The 26119-nt window shown below is 45.4% G+C and overlaps 1 protein-coding gene across 16 annotated transcripts in view; it reads right to left on the bottom strand.

Annotated features, from left to right (window-relative positions):
• Positions 1 to 396: 396 nt before the first annotated feature.
• The window catches only part of DOCK7 (dedicator of cytokinesis 7), a 108292-nt gene continuing 82569 nt past the window's right edge, over positions 397 to 26119 (bottom strand). For 4 of the 16 annotated variants that reach the window (XM_061353447.1, XM_061353444.1, XM_061353443.1 and 1 more), the window contains 20 exons: positions 25871 to 26053; positions 25256 to 25391; positions 24424 to 24520; positions 23968 to 23985; positions 21979 to 22075; positions 21022 to 21156; positions 20187 to 20339; positions 18863 to 19021; positions 18508 to 18608; positions 16794 to 16986; positions 15695 to 15838; positions 14607 to 14738; positions 13646 to 13660; positions 7905 to 8039; positions 6470 to 6559; positions 5837 to 6073; positions 4685 to 4828; positions 3718 to 3824; positions 2505 to 2672; positions 397 to 932 (listed from right to left, as the gene is read on the bottom strand). In XM_061353447.1, coding sequence (XP_061209431.1) covers positions 890 to 932; positions 2505 to 2672; positions 3718 to 3824; positions 4685 to 4828; positions 5837 to 6073; positions 6470 to 6559; positions 7905 to 8039; positions 13646 to 13660; positions 14607 to 14738; positions 15695 to 15838; positions 16794 to 16986; positions 18508 to 18608; positions 18863 to 19021; positions 20187 to 20339; positions 21022 to 21156; positions 21979 to 22075; positions 23968 to 23985; positions 24424 to 24520; positions 25256 to 25391; positions 25871 to 26053 — 2487 coding nt within the window. In that variant the 3' untranslated portion in view covers positions 397 to 889. Of the gene's footprint in view, positions 933 to 2504; positions 2673 to 3717; positions 3825 to 4684; positions 4829 to 5836; positions 6074 to 6469; positions 6560 to 7904; positions 8040 to 11307; positions 11994 to 13645; positions 13661 to 14606; positions 14739 to 15694; positions 15839 to 16793; positions 16987 to 18507; positions 18609 to 18862; positions 19022 to 20186; positions 20340 to 21021; positions 21157 to 21978; positions 22076 to 23967; positions 23986 to 24423; positions 24521 to 25255; positions 25392 to 25870; positions 26054 to 26119 lie in introns of those variants that run through there. The other 12 variants (XM_061353450.1, XM_061353445.1, XM_061353449.1 and 9 more) reach the window with 7 other exon arrangements.

The following is a 26119-nucleotide window of genomic DNA, read 5'->3' on the forward strand; positions in this document are numbered from 1 at the left end:
TTTCCCTGTGAAACTAGTTATCCAATTGAGAAAGGGACACAAAAGCAGTCTAGTTGCATGTCCACTGTAAAGCTGCATTGCACACTCAAAGCTATGAGATTACTGTGCTGTTTGGAGTTCCTAGCTGGTGGAAATGACTATGTACACACACAAGTCATGTTTGAACTCCACTGGTGCTGAAGAAGGCAAAGCAGTACCAAGATGTGCCTCCATTCTTCTGGTGGCTACAGATGGAATTACCTTTCGTTGCAGCAATTTGTATTCAGAGTTAACAAGGCAAAAGGAAAGGGATAATAAAAATCATCACCACCTGGATAAGAAGTGTTACTGTAGGACTTACCTTTCTCCGAACCTTTTCCCAAGGGTGGCGAGCTCTGAAGTCCAATGCACAGGGAATTAAAGTGTAAACATTCACATATTTAATAGTACCATCAAAATAACCATCATCACTACATTAAAAACTTCAAAAATGCATTTGCGTATGGTCCTAATATAAATTAAATATATGGACTAAAAGTAAATAAATTTAACATTAGGTAATGCTATAAATAAAGGTAAATGTGTTTAGTGTACCTTTGAGTCATAAAAATGTCTTAAAAAACAGGGAAGTTTACAGCTTATCACCAACACTCTGGATACCACTGCCATCATCTTGTGTTTCAAACACGGATAAGTCTACATTTGACAATTCAGAATGATTTTTGGCCACTGAACACTTGGATGGAGGAAGAGGTGGGTGGGATGTCCAGGATGAAGTCCGAGTTTTATTTCCCAATAAAACTTCTTTGATTCCCAGCGTTGATAACAAGGCTCTTTTTTTTTTTTTTTTTTTTGCAAAAACCTTAATATTAAGTGCTTTTTTTTTGGCTTATTTTGGTTTTTAACTCGTTTAGATATCCATTTTGCGAAGGCTCATCCTGCTGAAGGAGTCTCTGAGGGAAAGAAAATACAATGATGAGCTCAGGTTTCCCATGATGACATAAGAAGCCTCGTCAGATGAATGATTCTGTACTTGATTTCCAGGATTCTCTACAGCTGGATACTACAACATCCAAGTCCACTGACATTAACTCCTTGCTTTTCAAATGCATGGAATGATCTGGGATCATTCGACTGCCTAAGGTTTGCTGACAGAAAGTTCCATTCATGGGTACACAAAGAAGCAGCACAAACCATCTGCACTACTGAAACCTGATTCAAGTCTTTCCAATCAATCTCTACATGGAATTTGCCTGGAATACCTGTATTAGACTCCCTGAAGAGGCTGAATTGCACAAGGTTAGAAATAATCACCATGCTAAAGTGTGTGTGAGGGTCCTACTGCGTGAGGAGGGAAGCACAGGTATTCCCACCATCCCCAGCCATTGCAAACTGCCTGCAGCAGAGAACACCAGCACCTTAAAGAGAGCTTAGAACATCATGGACCTGGGTAATGAGGGGAGGCCACCTTTCTGCAGTGTTCAGCAGACAGAAAAACACATCAAATTCAGCTACAGGAACATCCCTAAGCACTGCTGTGTGAGCTGGGCACATCCATTTCCTTCTTCCTGCAGCACCAAGTCTTGCTCTTCTTATAACACAAGCTTCCCAAGTTTCTCTTTTCACAACAGTTTTGATGTTCCCCATCACTCTTTACCTCTGAACAACACTTACACAAGGAGAGGTTCAAAAGAAGGGCTGTATTCTCCTAAACCAACAGCACTGACATGAGCTGAAGTCCACATCCATACAAATCTCAAGGGTCTCTCATTAAAAGCATTGTCCCCATCCTGCTTGGTGCTAATCAAGTACCAGGAACACCCTCACGCCATTCCCTGCTGTGAGACCACAATGGCCAGAGCTGTCTTGCTGGATTTGCATTAGCCTACCCTGCTGATGGGGGACATGACAAGGGTTGTGAAGCCAAAGAGTATGTGGAGGTAACTCCTGGGAAGCACTTCTGCCCTGTTCTGGGGGCTGGAGTCTTGTTAGAAACTATCTACCCAAAGTCTCTGCTCAGCTTCAGCTGGTGCCAAGGGATTACAACACTACAGGCTCTGACCTGCTACATACATTCCCAACAGGGTTTTTATGTTCAGTCTCACTGCAGATGACCAAAAAGCCCAGATTCCTCTTCCCAGTCTGCCAGCACAGAAGACACCAACTGTTTCTCCACCCTGCCTGCCTCTCGAGCTCCTCAGCCCAGTTTCACTGGGAACAAACCAGTGTCAAAGTCCTGCCATGGTGAAAGTGGTTTTGAATCTAAAAAGAACGGGATGCAGGATGCAAAAATCAACCCGAACAAACTGTCATAGGTCAGAAGGAAAGGGAACCACGGCAAACACCACCTACCATAACTGCTGGGAAGGGGATGTGCTCTGAAATCAGGACAGAAAGGGAAAAGGCCAAAAGAGCCACGAATGAAACCAAACGGATGTCACAGGCTCACCAGGAAGATCAGACACCCCAGTCCCCAGTTTTACACCCTCCTTATCTCTGCTGAAAGAGTAAAATCAGATATCCACCTGTGGCAAGTGACCGGCAGCACTGCTTTATACAACTGTGGGATCTTTCTGTTTATCAAGGGTTGGAGAGCTTCCTTTAACCGGTGGTAATTCCTTTCAAGTTCCCGCTGATACTCCTTTTGGTCTGGACCGATCAGGCTCTTGTTCTTGCGCAGAGCATCTTCACATCTAGGAAATAAAAGCTGGTAAAACTTGGGCACGTAATAAAGGACCTGCTTCCCCCAGAGCTGTTCATGTGACAGGACCAAAACCAAATCACTGTTCCTCTGGGGTGACACAGAATATCCTTCTCTGTCTTGTCTCTGGGGTAATAAAGACTCAGCTAAACCGCTTGGTGTCCAAGGGAAAAGGGGAGAGTGTCATATTCCCAATTCCCATTTCACTTCCAGAATGACAATTCCTTTTCTTATTTCAATTTACTCTCCAGTTACATATATCCTCTCTGGAGAGAAATCAAAAGCTGATCTCCACATAGCCTCTTCCAGTCCAAGAGGATTTATTTCAAGCTGGATAGATCTACTGTTCTCCCCAAGAAAAAGATTAATAAATAGCAGACTGAGATGTTCATCAGGAACTCTTCTATTTTCCATGGAAGCAATTTAAACAGAGGGTATGAGAAGAACTGTATCACCAGTGCCATTTATCACATACAGGACAACTGTGTTGCCACTGGATCTAATTGCTTGGAACATTTTTATTTCAATACAATATTTGTATTTGATTCTTTGGTGCTTGCAAAAGATGCTGTATGACACTGCAATGCATTCATCAGGAGGGAAGACAAGCAGCTAGCACATTTCTTAAGGGAATTCTGCCAGCAGGCTTCCACTCCGTATGGAGAAATTCACTCCAGAAGGAAACTCCATCTCCTGGCCAATTCAGGAGTTCCTCCTGACCCTGCCCAGCTCTGAGTTCGTCCGTGCCAGCGTGGCTAGTTGTGTTTTCTGGAACATGAACACTTGTTCACAGCTCAATTGTAATCACTAATTCATTCCTTGTAAACAGCAGAGACTTCAGCCCCTTAAGTCCTGGACCAGCAGCACCAGAGAAACAGGGAACCACCTGGGCACCTGAGGGATACAGCTGCTTATGAGAAGTGGACAGATGGAGTTACTCTGCTTTCTGGATGCTCCCTGTGTTACTGAACATGTTCCTGCCTGATGTGGTAGGAGGAACTGCATCTGGCAGGCAGGTTGAAGACAACACTCCATACCTTTTTGTGAAGTCCTTGAAGCAGAGCCGTAGCTTGTTGTGATGTCTGAAGAGCTTTGGATCATTGGGTATTTCAGACAAGAAAACTTGTGCCACTTCTAATGGTCCCTTTAGGAGGAGAAGAGGAGAAGTAAGTTTCTCATAGTCAATCACAGGAGAAGCTTCTTGCACACAGAAATACCAATAAAATGCAACATTTCTTTAAACCTTGAAGAACTGCAGCTGGTCAACGTGGCCGAAATCACCAAACCCCGCGGCAACCACATCTCCTGTAGGCTTTCTTTTGGTTTTAAATAAAACTCTGATTTTGGAAAGCACTGTGAGAAAACGCACAGATTCTCCACTTGTTTTCTCTTATAAGAACTCTTGACAAAGTTTGCTCGGCTTACAACTAAGGCAAAGTTTAAACAACACAGATGGACTATGGAAGCATTTGCCAGCACTGCAAACTCAACCCAGAACTTTAAGCTCCAGCTGATTCCTATTTTCCAGCTTGGGCATTAGCAAAGCTTTGCTCATTCTCCATCACTTTTTCCTCAGTTTTTCTCCATTCACTACTTTTGCTTTCCACTTTGCTCATAACCCACAACAGGACACAGTGTTATTTCCACCCACTGGAGCCTGGCTAACCAAAGGGAAAGCAGTAAAAAGTTTTGTTTTGGGGTTGTTTGGGGTTTTTATGGGAAGAGAAGCAGGCAGAAACAACTGTGAATGCCAGGAAAGGGCAGGTAACTGAGGGAGGGCTGTCTCTTCGCAACCACTTTTCAGACCTAACTACATTTCCAGGACTCTTTACTTAAATGGCAAAGTCACTGAGAGCAGCTGGTCTAAACCCACCCGTGACCTTAAACACATCCCATACAATGAATGGGGAGGAAAAGGTAATTTAAGAATAAGGCCCAATGCTGAACATCCACTAGATTGAGAGATACATACTACCCCAGTGTCTCCAACTCAGCGGTGCTCACCTGATTTACTGTGGTACCTACTGATCCTTGCAGCACCATCTGAAGCATCTTTGGGTCCGCAGGGTCTTGGTGGGTTGCAAAAGCTAATTCCTGTGTTTTCTTCTGCATGTCCTCTATGGCAACTTCAATGGGTGTCAAAATGATCTAAGCAAGTAGCCAGAATAGAGCATTGTTATGGTTGAGACTGCCAACCAGACACAGACTTCAGAGACACCAAGGTCACTTTGGGGAGGCACGCTGAAGTGGTGGAGGACACCGATAAGACTGACAGTCTGGACAGCAGCACTTCAGGAATGCATCACCTCAGTCTTGGTTTAGGAACATTTTGACTTTTAAATGTCAAAATGGCAAAGTTTGACTTTAAATGTGTTTCTACATCTGGGTGCTCAAGAGCTTTCTGAGATTGCTTCTGGGCAGATAGGCTTGTGTCAACTGCGACCAGCTGCCCAGGGTTACAGCACTATGTCAGTGCCCAAGCATTTTATATCAGGTTGAGTGAGTGATCACATCCCTCCCTAAAAAATTAACACAGCTATGGGATAAATCTCTCTATAAACCCTCAGGACCTCACTCACTGCTGAGGCCATGCAAGTGAGCTGCAACACAGAGCAAAGGACACACTGTGCAAGCAGAGTGGAATGGAGTAACATGCATCACTACAAAGCTCACCAGGGTCCCTGCATAGACCAGCCACTGTGGTCTGGACACGCTGGTGAAAGAGGTGGCAGGTCATACTGCATTACTAAATTGGTCTGGGTTTTGTTTAGGTTGAATAGGAACAGGGAAAAGTTCAAGAAACAAGGCATTTTTAAACTCAGACTGAGGAGTCTCATGCACAGTCCTAGAACCACAGAATGGTTTGGGTTGGAAGGGACCTTCAGATCATCCAGTTCCAACCCCCTGCCATGGGCAGGGACACCTCACACAGTCCCTGCAGTGAACAGCCTGAGCAGCTCGTGATGGAGCTGTCTGCTCTCACTCAGTTGAACTCTTGCATCTTTAAGAGAGATGTAAAAGGTAGGTCAGTGATGGCCAGGAGGACCCATCTCTGTTCCTGTCACAACAGTACAGCACGCACGAGTTTCAGCAGCATCCACCCCCTTCAGTGATGTGCAATGGTTCCCTTCAAGCCCCTCAGAGCTCAGGCCTCACCTCCTCTTTGTGAATGACGTTGATCCTGGTTTTGATGTAAGGGAAGGCGTGGGACGTGGTCAGGATGGTTTTGCGCTTGAACTGCTCGTGCAGCTCGCCGTGAGCGCGCCCGTCCAGCGTGAAGGGGGTGCAGTACATGAAGCGCCGCAGGTTGTAGTTCTTGTCGAAGTAGGTGATCCTGTCCTTCATCTCGTACGTGTCGAAGTAGGGCTCCACGTAGGTTATCTGAATGTAGGCCTGCAGGGAGGAGCCCAAGTGTGCACGGTGAGGTGCAGGGCCCAGAGAAGAGCTGACTCCTGCACTCCGATATGAGGCAGTGCAATAACCCAGCTCGATCTCTTCCCTCTTGAAGCCACCTCTGGAACAACCTGGACTGGTTTTTGCCTTCACTCAGAAAAATCACTCTCCCATTGACAGGGCTCAGCAGTTTCTGGACTGCAAGAAATACACTTCCCTGCCCCTCTTCCCTCATGGTCTTCAAACGCCCTCCCAGGGAAGAGCTTCTGCCTAAGATCTCATCTCAATCTCCCCTCTGTCAGTTCAGTCATTCCCCCTTGTTCTGGGTTTGTCCCATTACTTTTGCATACATTCAGGACCTGTTCTACTTCTCTGAACGTGTACGTGTGTTCTTACCTTGTTAGGATCTAGTTTACATTTGTCCACAGGGTTTGAGTCCTTAATCACTTCAAGCACATCTTCCCCAAACCGTTCTCCGTAAAATCCCTACAATCAAGAGCAAAAAAGCATTGAAAGACAACATCAAATGCAGCCATGAGAGATGGGGGTTGGAGAGACAAAGGCATATTCAGGGGAGGTGAAGCTCCACAAGCCTTCAACAGTGTCAGTGCTGGGGCTGAATGTGATCTGCTGAACCCAGGAGAACTGAATCAATCACATTCCAGGGGCAACAGGAAAAAACAAGCCTAATGCCCTGGAAGGCAGGAGAACTCGGGAGCCTTCCAACTGCACACACAGAGGCCGCATGGCTCTGAACAAGCCATTGGAGCTCGCTGTGTGTCTGTGAGCTCAGCTGAACACTGGGGTCAGAGTGGGATCTGCCGGGAATGAGCTGCCGCATCAGAGCATGGCTTTGCTGGGCTGGGGGAATGGCCAGGTTCTGAACTCAGTCTCATGTGCTTAAAGCTCAGACAATGTGACAGCAGCTGAACTGTTGTGAGCAACAACAGGACACCGGATCTATCCTAGCAAATAAAACAGGGCAACAGGGCCCACTCTGCCCTTTGGTCCTAATGAACAAGGCACATGGCATGGCCCAGAGCCATGCTGCTGACCGCTCTTCCTCTCCCACTGGGAATGGCCTCATCAGTGCACTGTGCTCACTGGGAACAGTCTCTGACCTGTGATGTGCCTCGGACTGTGCTAGGACATTGTTTAAACACAGGTTAGCTGGCACAGAACCAGGACAGGCTGACTGGTGCGTGGTACAGCTGATCACTGGTGGTACCAGCAGCTGCACCCAAGCCCCAGTTCTATTAATCAGAGTTGCCTTTACTTGGTCACGACTGAAACAAACTTCAGACCTGCGATGTCCCACCTCAGGAGCTCTGAAATCCAGGCACCTTAGAGGGCCTGATGTCTATGAGTAGAGGAACGTGATGCAAAGGCACCACAATGACAGCAAAATGCAATACTTTCTGAGCGTCAGCTCCTGAAAGGCATCTCAGCCTTTTTCCAAGCCCAGGTTATCCCACTTACACCAGGTGGCAGAAGGGAAATGCAAACACTGTAAAATACACCACAAACCCTCCAATGATCACAGCAGGTCTGCAGCTCTTGCTGCAGGATCAGGGAAAACCTCTCCCTGCATTCCTCCTGCCTCCTGCAGAGGTGGCACTGGCAAGAGGACAGGAAGCATCAGCGCTGGGTCACTGCATGGGCTCTGCAAACTGTATTGCCAAGAGGCTGTTTCTCTGAGCTCAGCCCTGCATCAGCTGCAAGAGGCTGGTTTTGCCCAGCAACTTCCATTTCCACCACTTCCTGTAAGCTGGCAATGCAAGTAAGTGATGGAAAGCGGTCCAAGTGCAACACACAGACACGATCATCTCACCTCGAGCCTATGGGAAATCTCAGCTAACTTTGTTATGGCGGGTTCCTTGTAAACAAACTCTTGCTCATCCAGGTCTCCAAATTTAGTTCCATAAAAACCAACCCGGAAGTAGGTGCCAAACATCCTCTTTCCATCCTAGGTTTGGAGAAACCAGAGGTTATTTCAGTGTGGAGACACGAGTACCCCCAAGCACGGCTGCAGGCAGGCTCCTGAACTTATGCAAAATGAAAAAGAAATCAAATAAACCAAGGAAAAATAACAGAAAGAGAGAAGGGAAAGAAAACCACACCTGGAACTCAGCATGAATGCGTTTAGCAGCAACACCGCAATGAGGCTGTAACTAACGTGAAATCAGATGGATCAGTCACGACCATTAGCCCAACCCTGCAATGACTTCTCCCACCCCAGAAGCCTGCAGGTGTCAAATACCTCTGAGGAACAAAGGCAAATCCCTTCGTTCGGGTGGTTATTTCAGGCTCTCCAAATCCTCTGCAGACCTTTCACAGAATCAGAATCAATGAGGTTGGAAAAGACTTTTAAGAGTATCCAGTCCAACCATTACCGCAGCTCTGCCAAGGACACCACTAACCCATGATACTTGAGGGGCTCATCTCCATGTTTTTGGGCTCTTCCAGGGATGGTGACTCCACCACTTCCCCGGGAAGCCTGTTCCAATGCCTGACCAACCTTTTGGCAGCCTGTAGGCACAGGGAAGCCCAGTTGCAGCAGGCAGGGAGGATCTTAGACATAGGTATCCCTGAAAATTCCCACACCAGAGCCCCCGTAATCCACTCCGGAGTAATTGCAGGATTGGGCCGAAGTCAATGTCTGGTTCACTCACACACACACGCAAGTGCTTTGTAAACAGCATGTCAACTGGAAGGTGTTACGTTCTCTTCTAGTATCTAATGTCTAGTAAAGAGGGCCGAAGTCACTCCTGGCGAAAGCAGATGCAATCCACTGTATCATGTACCTGCTTCCGTTTGAGCCAGTGGTGAATTTGGCCCAGAAATGCAACAAAAGGAGAGAGAGAAGAGAGACTTTTGCTGGGAAAGTAACGAAGAAAATCTGATTAAAAAGAAAGAGAGAGAAGAGAAATGCTTTACAAATACATCACACCATTGGTTTTGTTAAAACAACTCACGCCGCATGCACAAACCAGAAACGCCTTTCAGCAAGAAACACTGGGAATGTTCACCTTTACTCTCGTGACATAAAGTGTGATGTAGTATTTAATACTCAATGTTTCTGAATCTGGGCTGGTGTTTGGTTTCAAACAGCACTTACAGATGTCCTGGCTCCTGTGGACCATTAGTTTTTGTTTGATATGCTATGGCAAAACTGATCTCTTGTGGTGATGGTGAATGTGATTTATGGAAGGTGAAGAGGATAAATGAGCCAAACTAAAGAAGAAAACCCCTCAGGGAACGTGTAGAGGCTGGAAAAAGCACTGTCACAGCAAGCCATTGCCTTCTGCTGGCCTGGAGGACACTGATGCTCAGCTCCCTTCACCCAAGGCACAGCCAGATGGACACAGCGTTGCCTTTTTGGGGTGAGGGCTGCTGCTCACCCCAAGCACCTTCAAGAGGGCAAAGCTCTCCAATGCCCCCCCTCTGATGTGGAAGTGAAGCCTGAAGTGACCAGAGCCAGCAGCAGCCTTGCTTAACACATGCAGGTCACATCTTGGCTTTACTATGGGACATCCACAGACACCAGTCCATCAGCTCTGCTCTGGTAAAAGTGTAGACACATGCTCCACTTCAAGAAAAGGAGCTGCACCCAGAGATGCTGATATGCTTAATGTGGCACAGGTGGCTCCTTGGGCCCCTGCTCCAGCCTGTCCCCTTGAGCATCCCTCCTCCAGAGAGGGGCTTTCATCCAGCTCCACCTGCCAGCATAGCCTACAGGGTTTCCTCATACCACAGCCACCCCCAGGAGCACCTCCCAGGGTATGAGCCCCAGCTCCAGAGCTATTACTGGTTTACTGGAAGTGCCCATCTGGCCACATCTGGTTGCTGTTTCCCTAGATTCCTTGTCTTTCTCCAATGCCCATTTCTCTGGACTCACACAGGAATGAGCAGCCTATTGAATCCTTAATTCACTCATCACTACCTTTTCAAATCCACAGTTTTGGACTATATTACCTACACTAAAATCCCTCCAGGACCAGCATTTTCAGCTTCCTGTGTTATTTATTTCAATTCAATCTCAATGTTACAGGCTGTGATCCCAGGGCTCCTTTCTCAAAGCACTTCCCAAGGTAGCATCATTCTGCCTGAAGGAGAAGTACCACATGAAACAATTCCCCAAACCTTACACTGGGCTTGGGAATGCTCCATGTGGAAGTTGGTGGGATCCTGCCCCAACCCATGGGCACAGGGCAGGCCCCAGCAGAGGACACACTGCTGCTCTTCTAATTCATGTGCTTTTTCCTGCCTACTTGGCAAGTGACTTTCAGGGTATGAAGCATTTGCAGGACCGGGTCCCGAGAAGGTATCTGACACAGGGGTATCTGCCCAAGGAGCTATTTGTTACAGGCAGTGCTCATTTATGTTGCTGTGAAAAAAAGGAGGGAGGAAGAAAATGCTCTCTGTTGATCAGCATAAACTAACAATAAATTCTGGTGGCATTTACTAAAAGCATAAAATCAGAGTAATGGGGCATTGGGAAGTCCCAGGAATGGCAGCAGCAGGGAAGCTTGGTGAGATTCAGTGCCCCTGTGTGAAGGCAGCTCCCAACTTAGGTAACTGTTTCATCATCATGAAGATTAGATGCACTGGCTTTTCCTGATAAACCTACTTGCTAAAACTCAGCCATCATAAGGATCCCAAGGAGAAAAGCAGAAAGTGAGAAGCACTGGTTAGTCCCTAAGGCAACAGAAGCATCTCTCCCCTGGATCCATCAGCCATGAAATGTACGTGACTCATGTTGAGGGATGAAACCTGGAAGTGAGGGGATGGAAACAAACTCCTTTGGGAGAGCAAACACCTATGGGCCATTCCATACCTCGCATAGACATTCTACAGCTGTCAGTTCCCTGAGATGGGGAGAGCTCAGTTTCATGCCTGGCATTAAGAACATGGGACGGCTCTGAACTAGGATCTTTGAAATTTAGCCAATAGCAAACTCTATCTCATCAAAGTATTGAGAAGAAAACAAATAACTTAAAAATACTCCATGGTCTTGTTTCTGAAAAGAGCTACAAATGCAGATATGAGGGAGAAATTATTAAAAGCATTTAATCTCCTATTATTTTATGAAAAAAATAATAGGTCTTTGTGAGGAGAAGAGAATGAAGGTGAACACTGAATAGCCATCACAGAACTGGCAGAGCAGATCACAGCCACCATGATGTATGAAGGTTCATGATTTGTTATTATGCATGGTAAATACCTTTCAAAATTGCTGGGAATACAGTTTTAGAGTCGTCTCTTGCACACACACAAAAAGCTTTGCCAACAAAGGGTTGAAAAAGTCAGACGCAAGCGGGATTGTGTCTGCTTTCTTCACCAAGACCAGCACAGAAGGCAGAGTCAGCCCAAGTATGCAGGAATAAAAGTAACTCCTCCATACACACTAGGCAGAATATGAAATCCAACCATCCTTACCAAGCTGAGCATGGTTATTTTCTTGCTGAATTTTAAGGTCTTTTGCAGTGTTGCCAACTCTTACAAGTCTTCTAATATTGATCTTTTGAAAGTACCAGCTCCTGGAGTCCTGCTGTTCAATGGCAACCTCACCCTGCACACTTTAAAAAGCATGTTTCAATTCCCATGGCATAACATGGAAAGATTTTTCCTAACAACTTTCCTAAGTGGAAAGCAAACAGAAAGACTTAACTCAGCATTTACTCAATGAACAAACACACAAGCAGCAAACCCCACCGCTTGGTACGTTGAAGCAGGTACCAGAAACGCATCAGTGCTTGTAGTTGGCAACACTACATCCCTTGTGATACAAAGAGGTAGTCCTGGTGTTGGCAGAGCTCTTTGGCAAAATGAAATTGGGGTTTCCACAGTGTAAAACAAAAGAACAAAAAGGGGAAAAGAGAAAGGGGAAAAACAAAAAAGAAAATTCCACAAGTAGGAACTTACCACAACAGACAATAGTAAGAGTGGGGAGGAGGGTCAGCAACCAGGGCGAGAGAGGAGAAAACAGAAAGTATTTAATTAGGGAAATTCCAAACAACAAACAAGCAGCAACTTGGCAGCAAATCAACTTGAAAATAAAAAAGGGCCAGCATCAATTAAAATATTTAAAACACGGAAAAAAGGCAAAACATGCAGCAAATCTGAAAGCTACAAAGCACAAAGATCAGAAGAAGTGTGGCAATGAAGGAGCACGATGACAGACGAGAACTGAAACCATGGGTGTCTTTTACCATGCAGTAAAACATGACTGAGTGGTGTTAGCATCATAACCAATGACAGGATTTTCTTCAGGGGTCGATTTAGGGGCAGACTAATCAAAAGAGATGCTCACAGGCCTTCACATTTGTTGGCTATTGAACACGTATTGAACACTCATGCAACGTGTACTCTGGATCGCTGTGCTGCCTCATCTGCTGGGACCTTTCAGAGGAACATGTACACTACTTACAGGGCCAACCCTTAAGTGTCAGGGTTTACTTTTAAGCTGATGAATTGCATTTCTTGCCAGGCCAGAGTTAAAACTGATGTTTAGACATCATCAGCCCAAATGGTTTAAGTCACACAATGAAAGAGAACTTCATTCTTGGTCTTGGTTTAATAAGGGTGGGCTTAAAAGCTCCCTGTGATGGAAACCTGGAGTGAGGTGGCCCATGCTGAGTTGCCTGATTCACAGAAAGCAGAGATAAACTGGACAGCTGAACGCCAAGCAAATAACATCATATTCACAAAACATTTTAAATGTCTTCTGAAAACTCTCAGTGTTCATGTCCCCACTGCATCAATTGCACTAGGACCCAAGTTACCAAACTGCTGTGTGCATTCTCCAGCCTTGGAGATGTTCAATGCTGTCTGGACGTAGTCCTGGGCAGCCTGATCTAAGTGGCCTTGCTTCAGCAGGAGAGTTGGACGAGATGACCTTCAGAGGTCCCTTCCAAACCACTCCATGATTCTGTGTATGACTGTGGATGAAGCTAACCACTTTGTCTGTTTTATAATCCAAATGTGTGGTTCTCACGGTGTATGTTGTAAAAATGTGAGCAAACAGCCTCCACAGAGAAAAAAGCAGGCAAACTAACTTCAGTTAACACAACTGAGCTACTTTACTGCCAGATAAACAGCTACACAACAAATTGATTGTTCTTGAATGAACAGAATGAAGCAGCCTATTCTCTGCGATATGGTCTCTGTATGCAGTAAACGAGCTCTGTGTTTCAGTACCTCTGAGCATTAGTGCTTAAATCGACCCCTGTGGGTGGGGTGAAAATATGGCATGAAGGGATGATATTCTGTGTCAATGCTGATGAAAAGAAATATAAACATATTATAAAAACAAACTAGTGATGATACAGTGGCTCATTCACCAAAGAACCTCATTAGTGGAACACATCAGCATCCATGCACTACCTACAGCTTCTTATGAAGAATTTCCTACAACCACAATCAGTTTATTGGTATTTCTTTGGTTAATGAATTGTTTTAACAGCAGACAGCAACAGAAATACCCACAACTAGCACATGTGGGCAAGCGTTGGCGTGAGTCATCTGAAAAATCTATTAGTGTTCTTTACTAACTAAAATGGAGTTACCTACCTCCCAGCCAGTACTCTGTGTGATAAAAAGTAAAAAGCGCATGTCACAGAAACCAAAGAAAGAGTTTCAAAGGCCAAAACATGACCATCAATGTAAGGTATCACAAACCTCAAATGGTTTCAATGATTACAAGTCATCATGCATCCACAATGCCCTTTTCACCCAATGGTTGTCCTCTGTTAGTTCATTTAACCTCAGGAACCCAGCAATGTCAGAACAAAACCCCCAGACCCTCAGCTGCATCCTATGAAATCAATGAACTGATCAGCATCTACTGAGGAGCTGATGGCAGCTTAAGGGTAACCACACCAACAATACACCCAGCAGCCCATGACCAGAAGCTGACTGGGGCTGGGGGCTCGGAGCAGCACTGGCATGTACTGGAGGAGGGTCTGCTGAGTGCTTGCCTGCCCTGACAGAAAGGCATGCACCCAACACGCCTCTCCTAGAAGAGAACATCTGCTTCTTGAAGCTTGCCAAGTGCTCTCCAATCCTGCCTAGCTGAGGTCTGTTGAGCTTCGTGAGGTTTGGTAACTTCTGATGTCTCTCATGAAACGCTCAGCACCTCAGCTGGTGGGTTTAGCACCATCTAAGTTTACAAAGGTTCCTTCAATTATTTAGCCACCAAATGAACAGAAGAACAAAACCCCAACATTACCTACCAGCTAAAGGCAAGATACAGTAGTTTTTCCCAGCATGCAAAACAGTTCTGAAAGGATAAATTGGCCAATGACTGGGATTTTTAACTCTTGGACATTTCTTGCTATATGATGTTCTCTCATGTTACATGTCCAGAGAGAAAAAAATTCTGCTAGCAATCTTTGCATTTACTGTGCATCACCATCTGACAATTTTCATGTAATCTGATTAAAATGCTTTCCTTAATAGACAGGTTTGATTTGCACTGAGCATTTGAAGGGTCTTTACAATTCACACTGCAGCTGAAAATTCAAACCATTACCTGGTGCACAATCTTGCTGAATGCTTCTTGGAGTTTACCATGAATAGTAGATAGCTTCTTGGCATCTCTATTAGCTTCATGAATAGGAATAAGCACTTTGTAAACCTCATTAACTGCTTCATACATGCCAGCCTACAAAAAGAAGGTCCATCAATTGCTCCATCAATTCAACAGCAAGAATAATACATACTATCAGCATTTAAAGTATAAAACTGCAAAGTGAAAAGGTGGCTTACATACCACTGTGATATAATTGGCATCTTTTCTTAAAATATACCCATACATGAATGGAGTAAAACACTCAGTTACCCCTGAAATCAAGTCTACTGCATTACACATTGCTACCAGTAAATACGATTATCACTGGAATCAAACCTGGGATATTCTGGATGGATATGTGCACAAGAGCACAACAGGCTAAACAGAATCCTAATAAAATATATGAGAATTAAATACAGAAGCTTAAGTGCACAGTACAGGCACACCTTCAACCTAAGTGATTTCTGCATCCACTTTTAGCACTTCATGTGATGGGCTTTATGGTGTTTCCATAGGATGTCCCTAGCAGAGGGGTTCCAGCCCATCGCAGGCAGAGACACTGTATCCCATGGCTTAGCCACCCCACAGCAGGGGTTCTAGGTCTGAGCCCTGGAGTTGTTGCTGCTTGTGCTTAACCCCACCAAATGACATTTCATATTGTGCTGTGGGAAATGATTCACTTGCTTTCCTTGGTTTCTGATGGATACACTGCTACCAGCCCATTAACACTGCCCACACAGAGCTCTCAACCCACTCTTTTTGAAGAGGAGGAAAAACATTACGGCCTTTCTTTACTATTGTGAGCTTCCAAATGTGCAGTGTTGATGTGAAAGACACTGGAAACACACAAAGGCCTCTTGGTCCCAGATGCCACTCTTCACACAGTTACTCCAGAGGGCAAACTGGGCTGTCTTGAACAACTAAAACTCCATCAGACTGAAGTGCTCACAATAGGATTACACAGTCTCATAAAGAAAACACTTTACTTCATGTTGCCCAGCAGTGTAAGACTGCTGAAGAAAACACATAAAGAAATTAAAGTCTTCTACCATGGAGAAAGATGCTGCAGCCTGTTCCAGCAGTCCCACCAGACCAGCTTCTGTGAAATACTTTCCAGAACAGATACCTTCTTCATCTGGTGATACAACATCATCAGAAACAGCTGACTCTTCCAAAACATTGGAAGATATGTTCTAAGGAAACAGAAAATAGTTTTACTCAATTTAAGCAACATTGAACACTTTCAGTACTTTGAAAACCAGCTGATTTTCAATCGAGTCTGAACATTGTTAGAGGCAGTTTTCATATGCATTTGTTTAATTTCCTTTTGAACCAGCACGGTACTTCAGCACATGATTAAGCTAACTGGACCAGTCCACCTAAAAACACTCGAAGCTAAGTATGTGCTTGTTTGCTCTGCTCAGTATTGACCTCAAAGAGGTTATTAAAAACCCATTACTTAAATGGAGAAATAAAAATAACTGCATTCACTCAGCGTATGGATGTAAAGATCTGAGGGAACCAAGACACAGAATCCTAGAATGGTTTGTGTTGGAAGAGACCTTAAAGCCCATCCAGTTCCAACCCCTGCCATGGGCAGGGACCCCTTCCACTGGAGCAGCTTGCTCCAAGCCCCTGTGTCCAACCTGGCCTCGAACACTGCCAGGGATGGGGCAGCCACAGCTTCTCTGGGCACCCTGTGCCAGCGCCTCAGCACCCTCACAGGGAAGAGCTTCTGCCTAAGAGCTCAGCTCAGTCTCCCCTCGGGCAGGTTCAAGCCATTCCCCTTGTCCTGTCCCTACAGGCCCTTGTCCCGTCCCTACAGGCCCTTGTCCCAAGCCCCTCTCCAGGTTTCCTGCAGCCCCTTTAGGCACTGGAGCTGCTCTAAGGTCTCCCCTTCAGGAGCATTCTCTTCTCCAGGCTGCCCCAGCCCAGCTCTCTCAGCCTGGCTCCAGAGCAGAGCTGCTCCAGCCCTCGCAGCATCTCCATGGCCTCCTCAAGCATAATGGAGTTTTTCACAGGTTGTTGTAATGCATTCTCCCCAGAACAAATCCAGTGCAGTACATCAGCACAGAAACACAGAGCATATTCTGTGCCTCAGCAGCAGGTGACAAACCCCAATTGTACAATACAGAGGACAATTCCCACCTGAAATGTAACACACCCTACAGGGAGGTATTTTCGGTCTTCCAGCATGCTCAGATATTCAGCCACCAAGGCTGCAGAGTGGACCAGGCACTGGGCTGATTCAGCGTGGTTGCTCCTCTCGGAGTGCTTCCCAGCCATGTTCTGCAGCCACGTGAGGCGCAGGTCAGGGGAATTCTGATAGCCCTTTGCAATCCTAATTGAAAAGAAAACCTCTGTGATTAGTAGTTAGTTACTTCTGCTTAAATAAGAACCACCCTCCATGGTTGACTATCCAGGAATACATGAGATAAGAAGCTATATAGATGGAAAGTTGCCCTAAATTATAGCTTCCTACACCAGTTAGTGATGGGCAATTGCAGCCACCCTGTGGTGCCAGAATGGTTTTATGGGTAACTTGCTGAAGCTCTTGACCATACGTCACTTGAATACTGATAGTAAGCCAAAGGAGTTGGACAATCAGAGCAGAATTGCCTGGTTGCTTATGACAAAACCTCTCCAGCCTTCTAAGAAGCCTTCAGGACCACTGCAACGCCATTCAATGTGGTAGTTTGGATCTTAATGTGGCTCTGGATTATCTTTTGCATATGGAGACCTTCATATGTACCACCAGTTTCCTGACTTCAGCTGGGATAGAGTGAATTTTCTTCCTAGTAGCTGGGTTTGGGCTTTAGTATGAGAACAATGCTGATACACCAATGGTTTAGTTGTTGCTCAGCAGCACTTACCCTGATCTCATGCTCTGCCATTGAGGAGGGGCACAAAATGCCGGGATGGAACACAGCCAGGACAGGTGACCCAAATTAGCCAAAGGGATATTCCATACCATGGAACGTCATGCCCAGTACAGACCAACTGTTTTGGGCACCACTTGAGGGTTTTTTTGGGGGCAGTGGTGTTTATTCCTTCCTCTCAATCTCTCTCTCTCTGTTTCCTGCTACTGTTATTTAGTACTATATTTTACTTTTCTTTCAATTATTAAAGTGTTCTTAACTCAAACCATAGGTTTTTACCTTTTTTCTGATTCTCCTCTCCATCCTATTGAGGGGAGGAAGGGGGAAGTGAGCAGGCAGCTGAGTGGTACCTTCTTACTGGCTGGGCTTAAACCACTACAACCACTGAAAAGCCTTGTGGGCAAGCAGGTGTGGAAGATCCTTAAGTTTTCCCTGCTGCAAGCAGGGAGAGTTGTCAGTATCGTTGCCAGACTAAATCCCAAACACAGCACTGCACCAGCTACTAGGAAGGAGGAAAATACCTGTTACAGCTGAACGCAGGACACTCACATAAAGGATAAGGTTGTCAGGGACTGCTGGGCAATGGAAACTACTTTTATTCATGATAAGCTCCATAAATGCCAACTAAAACCTATTAACATCACATTCAAACACAACAGACACATACCTATTGGTCCACGAGCACTGAGACTCAGAAATGCTCCAAAATCTGAGTGCTCAAAGATGCAACATCTGAATCCAAAACCAAAGAGCCAGTAGCTGCGTTGTTTTCACGTAAAATGGGAATCACAGTAAGCAGTTTAAAGCAGGACTTTAGTTCAAAGCGAAATAATTGCTAATAAACCCCAAGCAATCCAAGTTCACAGCAATACAATACCTCACACTTTAAATACAGGAAGTGAAGTAGATACTGTGCTTTGTTCTAACACCATGTGGAGCACTGACATCTACTGTCCCTACAGTGCAATGGCTACAAACTCTACCTGTACATCAGGTCAATCAGCATTTCTGGATCTTCCTGGTGCTCCTTCATTTTAACTGTGTCCGAAAGGATCATATGGAGGTTGAACACTAGATCCTGGACCTGTAAAAAACATACTGCTGCAACGAACTGGCAATGGGAATTGAGCTACCCACTGCTGTGTTAGGACCACAGTCACTCTGAACCTTGGTATGTTTGCATCTTGTCAGAATTAATCACAGACCTGGGGGTTTATGTACTTAGGTGATTTAAACAGTCACCTTCAGGGAATGCATGTAAATTCCAACTCTAGATGGAGGTTTAAGGACAGGCTATCAATGAACTATGACTTCCTTCTCTTGTGGTATTTCTTTTACCTGATCAGGAAACGTTGTCTCCCTGAGTTCCAGATCTTCTTCAGCATATGTCAAAATAGTCTTCAGGGAACGTCGCAAAAACTCTTCATTGAAGTTCTGGGATGTCCCCACCAGGGATGAGAGAGACATGGTCACCTGCATTTTCACCCTGGCGAAGTTCTGCAACAGAGGTATTGTTATGGCATTCAAGAACCTAGAGGAACTGCAGTGGTACGCTACAATATCAGTGCTCTCGTTATTGTACCCTCCTCCTGACAGACACCTGATGCAAAACAGAAAACTCAAGTTTTGAGGAAGGGCTGTCTCAGAGCAGTGATTACACTAAACCTCTGGTGCTGCCGAGCTTCATAATCTCATCACAGCATTATTTAGTTCCGGCTGAAGGTTCTCCTGCAATAGTTCTAGTGTTCTCTCCTTCTGCATGCTCTCTTCTCACATACCCTGAAGAAGATGATGCTCATCTCCCTCTCGTGATACAGCCTTCACTCCAAACAGCTGCTTTTGGTTTGGTCTAGCCTAAAAACTGGAGTCACTGTTAACTCAGTGCTGTCAACTGACTAACAGTCCCAGGGTCCAGATACAGTGGGTCCGACCAGTTGCACTACCCCCTGTGGGGGACTGTAACCAAAGCAGTTTAAACAAAGATGTCTGGAGGAGCACTCTGTGATACCTAGCTACAGTTATGCCTGCAAAATACCAATGGGAAGAGTTAAGGCTGGAACTCTTCTTACTAATTTAAAGCACACATGGGTGAGTCAGGCTAACATGTAATTAGATGTAAGACCTGAATGAAAACGGAATCCCAGCATTGCTAACTCACCTCGACTGGCACAGCCCTTTCAGAAAGGACACACACACCAGCTATGGCACAAGAAAGGCTACGTGACTAAATCTGTTCTCACCTAGAGGTGTGTGACAGCAAGGCAGAGGGGAGCTTCTCCAAACAGCCCTTTGAGTGCAAACTGTCCAATGTAAAGAGCAGGAAAACCTTCCAAACTGACAGGTTTGGGAACTCTTGCAGTGGATGTTCCAGGCAGGGCTCTATGTCTTTCTATAAACCAACATGAGAGGCAGTTTGCCTGCTAAGAGATTCCAAGCATACAGCTTAGAGTCTTGGCACTAACCAGCAGTGTGAGGTGCTGCAAGACCAGGAGCAAGGCAAAGCCATGTCACTGCTGCATGCTTCTCTTCCCTTTGCATGTCATGCTTGTTTCAATGGTAAACCCTCTAAGAGCCTTTCTCCCACAGGAATACACAGAGCTCCATCCAGCATTCCCAACCCATTTACATGTAACAACCAACCAAAGTGCAGCAGGATACTCACGTTCCCAATCTCAAAGTTTTGCCTCATAAGAAGGTACAGAGAGGCACTTGCATGCGACCGTATGGTGCTGATACTGCTGCTACAGTGTCTCAGGAGCCTCAGGCACAGATCTGCACATTGCTCAGTCTCTTCTTCAAACAGCAGCTCAGGGAACTGGAAAAACAGCACAGGAGAAAATGAGTGCTTGGACAGGCTAAAATAAGCACTCAAATAGGCCAGAGCAAGCCTCAGAAATGAGCATGCACTGGCATTAGAGGAATTCCAATCCCCTTTGTTTTGGGGGAATGATGATCATTTCACTGATCATTTCACTGTACTGTAAAATACAGTAAGGCAAAGCAGACTCACTGGCAACTCCTTTCATCTACCCCCACAACTTGCTCCTGTATCTACACCTTTAGACGGATTTGTATCAGTTCCTCAGGCTTAAAACTTAGTATTCCTACAGAAACTGGGAAACTGTTTAAATTATAGGCCCAGGAAAATGAATCCATTTGAAGTGACATTTTTACAGCTTAAATTCCACTTGTGCTTCTTTGTTCCTGTCTGGCTCAGTGCCTCTTCTCACTGATTGCTGGTGAGCAGGAACCCATACCACACGTGGGCTGTGTGAACTGTACCTTTGTGGGCAGCCAAACCCAAAGTGCATAAATACAGGTACTGATCATGAAAAGCAGCCAGGTTTTATCAACCCCCAGACCACACTTCCTGAGAAACAATACTGCACAAAATAACAAACAATTAGTGAAATGACCCCAATGCAAAGGAAGAGAAAACGGTCCCATCCTCCATCTGTGCTGTTCAGGATATATTACAGCATCCACTAGAAATTCACCTTTGAAACCAAAGCCCTCTGTGTGGCGAAGCAGTGCTGGAGATAAAGTGCACTTTGGTTGCAGGCCATGCTGTGCAGAAGCACCTTCAGCACCCCACCGAGGATGCTCTCTTTGGATTCTGTCACAGAAACGGTCTGCAGGCAAAAGGAAATTGAGTTACATGAGCAAAAATTAACCTCTTGTGTGTGTCTGTGTGTAAGAGAAAGGAAGAGAATAACCCTGCTGAAAAGCTCTTTGGCGTGGAGGAATTACCCATTTAGATGGGCCTGCAAAACAGTCACATTACTGAATCAGCCCCCAGGTAATGAATACCTGACCCATGCACTAAAGCCTGAGGAATGATGCATCTACCTGATGAGGCTCTGACCTTTGAGGACCTTGTTCTGTAGCTGATCTCTAGGTGGATTATCCAGGTGGCGCCCTTGGGATTCCTGGGTCTCTCTGCAGCTCAGAGGTGGAGCTGGTAAGTCTGCTGCTGCCTGCTTCCAGCCCGTGCCCTGGTTCCATTGTACAGAAAGCAGGAGACAAAAGTGCCATGTGTCCTTGCTCACTTGTGCACACAGACTAAGGCACCTGGAAGCTTTCCTGCACTGTGCAGAGTAAGTACAGATACAAGAGGCTAACCTGGAACCTGACGACTTGAAGCAGATTTGGGAAGACCTACAGGAATTGGTTAGAATTGGGCAGGACTTGGATATTTTTGCAGTTCATTACTAAGTTTTTGAACAACCACCTCTTATACTACAAAAAAGGAACTACTTCCAAAAAGGCTGAAGGAAGCTACTGCAATGTAAAACCAGACTGATACGGGCTGAGGATTAAGAGAGGCATTAGGGAGCTGCACAGTTCTGACAGCATTCATGGAGTTAAGAGCAGCAGAAAGGTTTGACTTAACAACCTGCTGCCTGGCCAGGTGACAGTAATGCTGTTATATCTCTATTTCTTATCATCCTTACCTGTACAACTATCTCTAGGGTATCCAAAATAATCAGATTGGCTTCTGTTGCAAGATTCCCATCGATAAGTGCCTCGTGTTCTATCTCTGCCCTTGATCTAATTGAGAGAAGAAAGGAATAAAATTAATTTCTGTTTAAGAAGTGGATCTCCACCTTCTCCTGTCAAAAACCATCTTCTCATTAGCAGGAAACTCCCAGTTCCAGCTTGGATATTTATTACTGGACAACATTACAATGCATCCATTAAGAGGACAGGAAGAAAGACTTGTTTTTTTACATATACAAACTTAAGACAGGAGTTACGTTCACCATGCTAGGAGAGATCACACTATTTCCAACACTTCCTTACTCTCCCAGGGACACAACAACAGTTTAGAATCAAAGTCCAACTCAAAACTGGTTTAGTAGCATTGTTAGGCATGCAAGAGCACAATCAGAAACAGAACATACAGCTTCATGTTATAGGCTATGAACACATGGTGGTGCTACACGAGCTGGTATATGCACTGTGGAGCCCAGCAGCTAGACTGGTTGTAGCACAGAGTGCATATCATGAGGGTGTAATCTTTGGCCATTCAAGTTATATTACATTAAAGTACTTCAAAAGTATCTTCCTCTCCAAGAAAAATGACAGGATGTTGCTGTTCAATGCCAGGCACTCACTTTCCTGGAAAGTCTACAAAGTTCATACACCCAGTCACACCAGTAGCCCCAGGAATTCAGCCGCAACGATGTGCTGCATGTGGCAAAGATCCAGTAGTATATTTGAAGAGACCAACTACAGCCTGCCCTACCAGAGATGTCATTTCCATCAGGCTCCTGCCAGGCCAAATCACAGCAGGAGTGTGACCAGCAGGAACTAATCAAATCAAGCAAAATACACCACCAAGGGGATGGCAGATGACTCAGCTCTTGGATCTGTACTGCAGCAACCCTCCCCTGCCACACTCTGCTTTCTCTGGGAGCTGGGCCAGACACTCATGATGTAATCTTCAGGCTCCAGAATATGAAGACTTGAGGCCTGCCCCTATATAAAACAACACCATCTGCATAAACCAACACCACCTGCAATTAGTTGTGCACAGTCCTTGGTGTGAAGTCTTCCTTGTTAGATTTCAAAGGGCCAGAGTCTACCTATGCACACAGGACAGACCTGCAGTGCCACAGGAGTGGAGCGGGATGGACCAAAGTCACAGTCAGCAAGTATGGGTTAAAAAGCAGGTTTGTGGAGTTATCTAAGCAGATTCTTTTGTGGAGCGAGACACCATCCTTTGAGCATCAAGGTATTCCACAGCTGTTACTATGTACTTGAGGCTCTTCTCGGAAGGAAGGGGCTCAGATCCAGTGCCAGCAGGGAACTGATGAGCTCTTCAGGCCAAATTTTAATCTGGTGTAACTCTGCCCACAGCTCTGGAGTTGTGGAATTCATACCTACATCACTTCATTAGCAGGCTGAAACACACTGGTCATTTGGCCTTCTCAGTGCCTTAACACAACTGAAGTCTTGGACAAAAAGCCATCACTTAACTTAACAAGAGATTACATTCCTGTGTTGGACAAAGCATTAGAAGCTGTGAAGATGTACTCTGTCAGTGTCTTCACGAGTCAAATTTGGCCTGATCTCCATTTGGGCTCTGAGGTCCCCATCCCCCAGTTTCTTCAGAGCTTCACTTGTGCTGAGATTGCTTTCCTAGGATTAGGAAGAATTCTTTTGCTGGGAGGAAGGAGACTGCAGGTTGTAATTTGAGGGAACAGAAAACGTGCACAGCAAAGCTCAAACACAACTCCTGAGCCCTCCAGACTGAACCACACCAAGAGAGGGAACTTTAAGGGAAATGGGTGTAATAAGCAAAAAAGAGCTCATTCCAATCAGTTGCGCACACACACACTGAAAACTTCTGCCAAGCATCACAAACAGTGCTGTGATGATTGAGTCTGCAGATGTACAAAATGGCAATTTAGAAGAACTGCACACCAACACTACAGTACCTGGCTGGTTTGTGGCTTCTAAAAGCACAGCACATGTGGAAAAACAATCAGAGTGATGGATTAGGGCAGGAAAGGAAAGTAAGCTTTGAGAACTCCAGAATGCTCTTATGGAATAAAGGGAATATGACATGAGATATATATGCTCTCTGTGAAAACTGTTAATGGAGCTTCCCTCTAGGTTACAGCTTACTACAGGGTTTTAAGAAGGCAATGGATTGTCTCAGTCTCTTTGAATCTCATCTTAAAGTCTAAGGAAGCAAGGGACACTGGAAAAGCAGAGTTAGATAGGGCAGTGCTGGACTTAAAGCTGTTTGCACACTGCCAGCCCTGTTCCAACCAAGGGCCCAAGCCTGCTTGCGCCAGAGCCAAGTGAGCTGTTGCCATTGACCTCCTATAGGGGGAGCATTCCCACAGGCACTGTCACATTGTTAATGTAGAAAGGTAAGGTAGAGTTACTTGTCAAGCTTTTCCGTGTTCTGACGCCAGTGAGTCATATCCTTTCTCCATCTCAAATTCTCTTGACTTCCAAAAGCGCTCCCAGAAGGACTTCTCTCTGCAGGATAATATCAGAACAACAGTGGTCATCTAATCGTATTTGGTTTACTTGGGTAGCACCTCTAGGTCTGTTCACAAGGGACAGTAAACTGTGACTTCTTAGAGCCCAAGGCTGTGGCACTCACCCAACATGTTTACATGGCCCCTAATTCTGTCACTGCTGACATGAGAGGCAACTTCACTTGCAGCTATCCATATGCCAGCTTACTACAGAGCTAATGGAGAGACTGTGGAGATGCTCACATCTACCAGGATGCCTGTGGCAGAGTAGGAGACAAAACCACTATTCTGATTCTTACCCTAACCCCTGTGCCATCCTTCCTCCCAGGCATGAGCAGCAGAGATCATCAGAAGGTTTTTGTTACCCCCATAACTGGATATTTCAGGCCTTATTAAGTTAGCAGTACTATCCAAGTATTTTCAGAGCAAGATCAGGCAGCCTGTTTTCTGCTGTGATCCTTGCACAAGACATACTAGAAGGTGGCTTTCAAAGATGCTACACTGGAAGAAGCTCAGGCAAGAACAGCCCATAAATGAGATATGATCACATGTACACAAAAGCAATCCAGTAACAAATAAATTGCCTGTAGATGGAACTTGGGAAAGTGCAGGTATTCTGCAGTCCCAGAGAACCATGCTGCAAACTCCAGCTTCTAGGTGCTTCTTTGCCTGAATATCTTGATGGGTAGTATCCCAAACCACAGAGAGGTGCAAGGAAGATTTCTTTACTTACCTAGCTGCCCTCTGCTTCTTCGGACCATTTCCTGCCTTGCCCCTATACTTCCCAAAATAGCTTCTTCAAGTTTGGCTCTCATGTCTTTTGACTTCTTGAATGTCAGACTGTTCATTCTTTCAAATACTTTCTTGCCCTGCAAGTTTCAAATGTGAGCATCAGGGAAGATTTTTTCAATCTGGAACATTTTCTTAACATTAACAGCTCAAAATATCTTTCCTGTCTAAAGCCATTCCGAAAGAAGGGAATACACGTTTAGTTGATAGCTAGCTAATCTACCCAGACTCAGCACTGCTACAGGAAACTCTCGCTGATAGCAAGCAAAACAACCAAGAGCTATGATCCCCTTTCCTTGCAGAAGTTCCCAGATGAGTGGCAAGCAGAACAAACCGCTTCAGAAGTGAAACAAGGCACAGACACTTGCATGGCTGAAAAGTAAACATGGATAAGGCTAGAGGTTGCACAGAGATGTGCTCAGCCTTTTGATTCTGAATGCAGGAAATACTTAGGAGAGAGCAGGAAATGCCTTTCTGCAGTCGTGTGAAGGATCAGGGTGCAAAGGTCCTCGGCAAGCCCTAGAAGGAACTTCAGGAGGTTCACAGAGTACACCAGTACCTTGTATTCAAAGCAGGATACACAAAGGTAAAGCAAATCCAGCAGGCGATTGAGCTGCAACACTGACAGGTCCGTGAACCACTTCTGCAAGACACTTTCATCTGCGTTCTTGAGCACCCACAGGAGGCAGATAAGAAGGCTGCGGCTGGACTCTGTTGAGAAGGTGGAGTGCTGCCTGCCGCTCTAAAACAGACAGGTCAAGACATTTGCCACACTGTGTTTCACATCCGGATGCTTCAATCACCACTA

The sequence above is a fragment of the Neopsephotus bourkii genome, unplaced genomic scaffold, assembly GCF_033783945.1.
Source record: "Neopsephotus bourkii isolate Nb327-2 ecotype Australia unplaced genomic scaffold, CSIRO-AGI_Nbou_v1 NB_673, whole genome shotgun sequence".
Taxonomy (NCBI): domain Eukaryota; kingdom Metazoa; phylum Chordata; class Aves; order Psittaciformes; family Psittacidae; genus Neopsephotus; species Neopsephotus bourkii.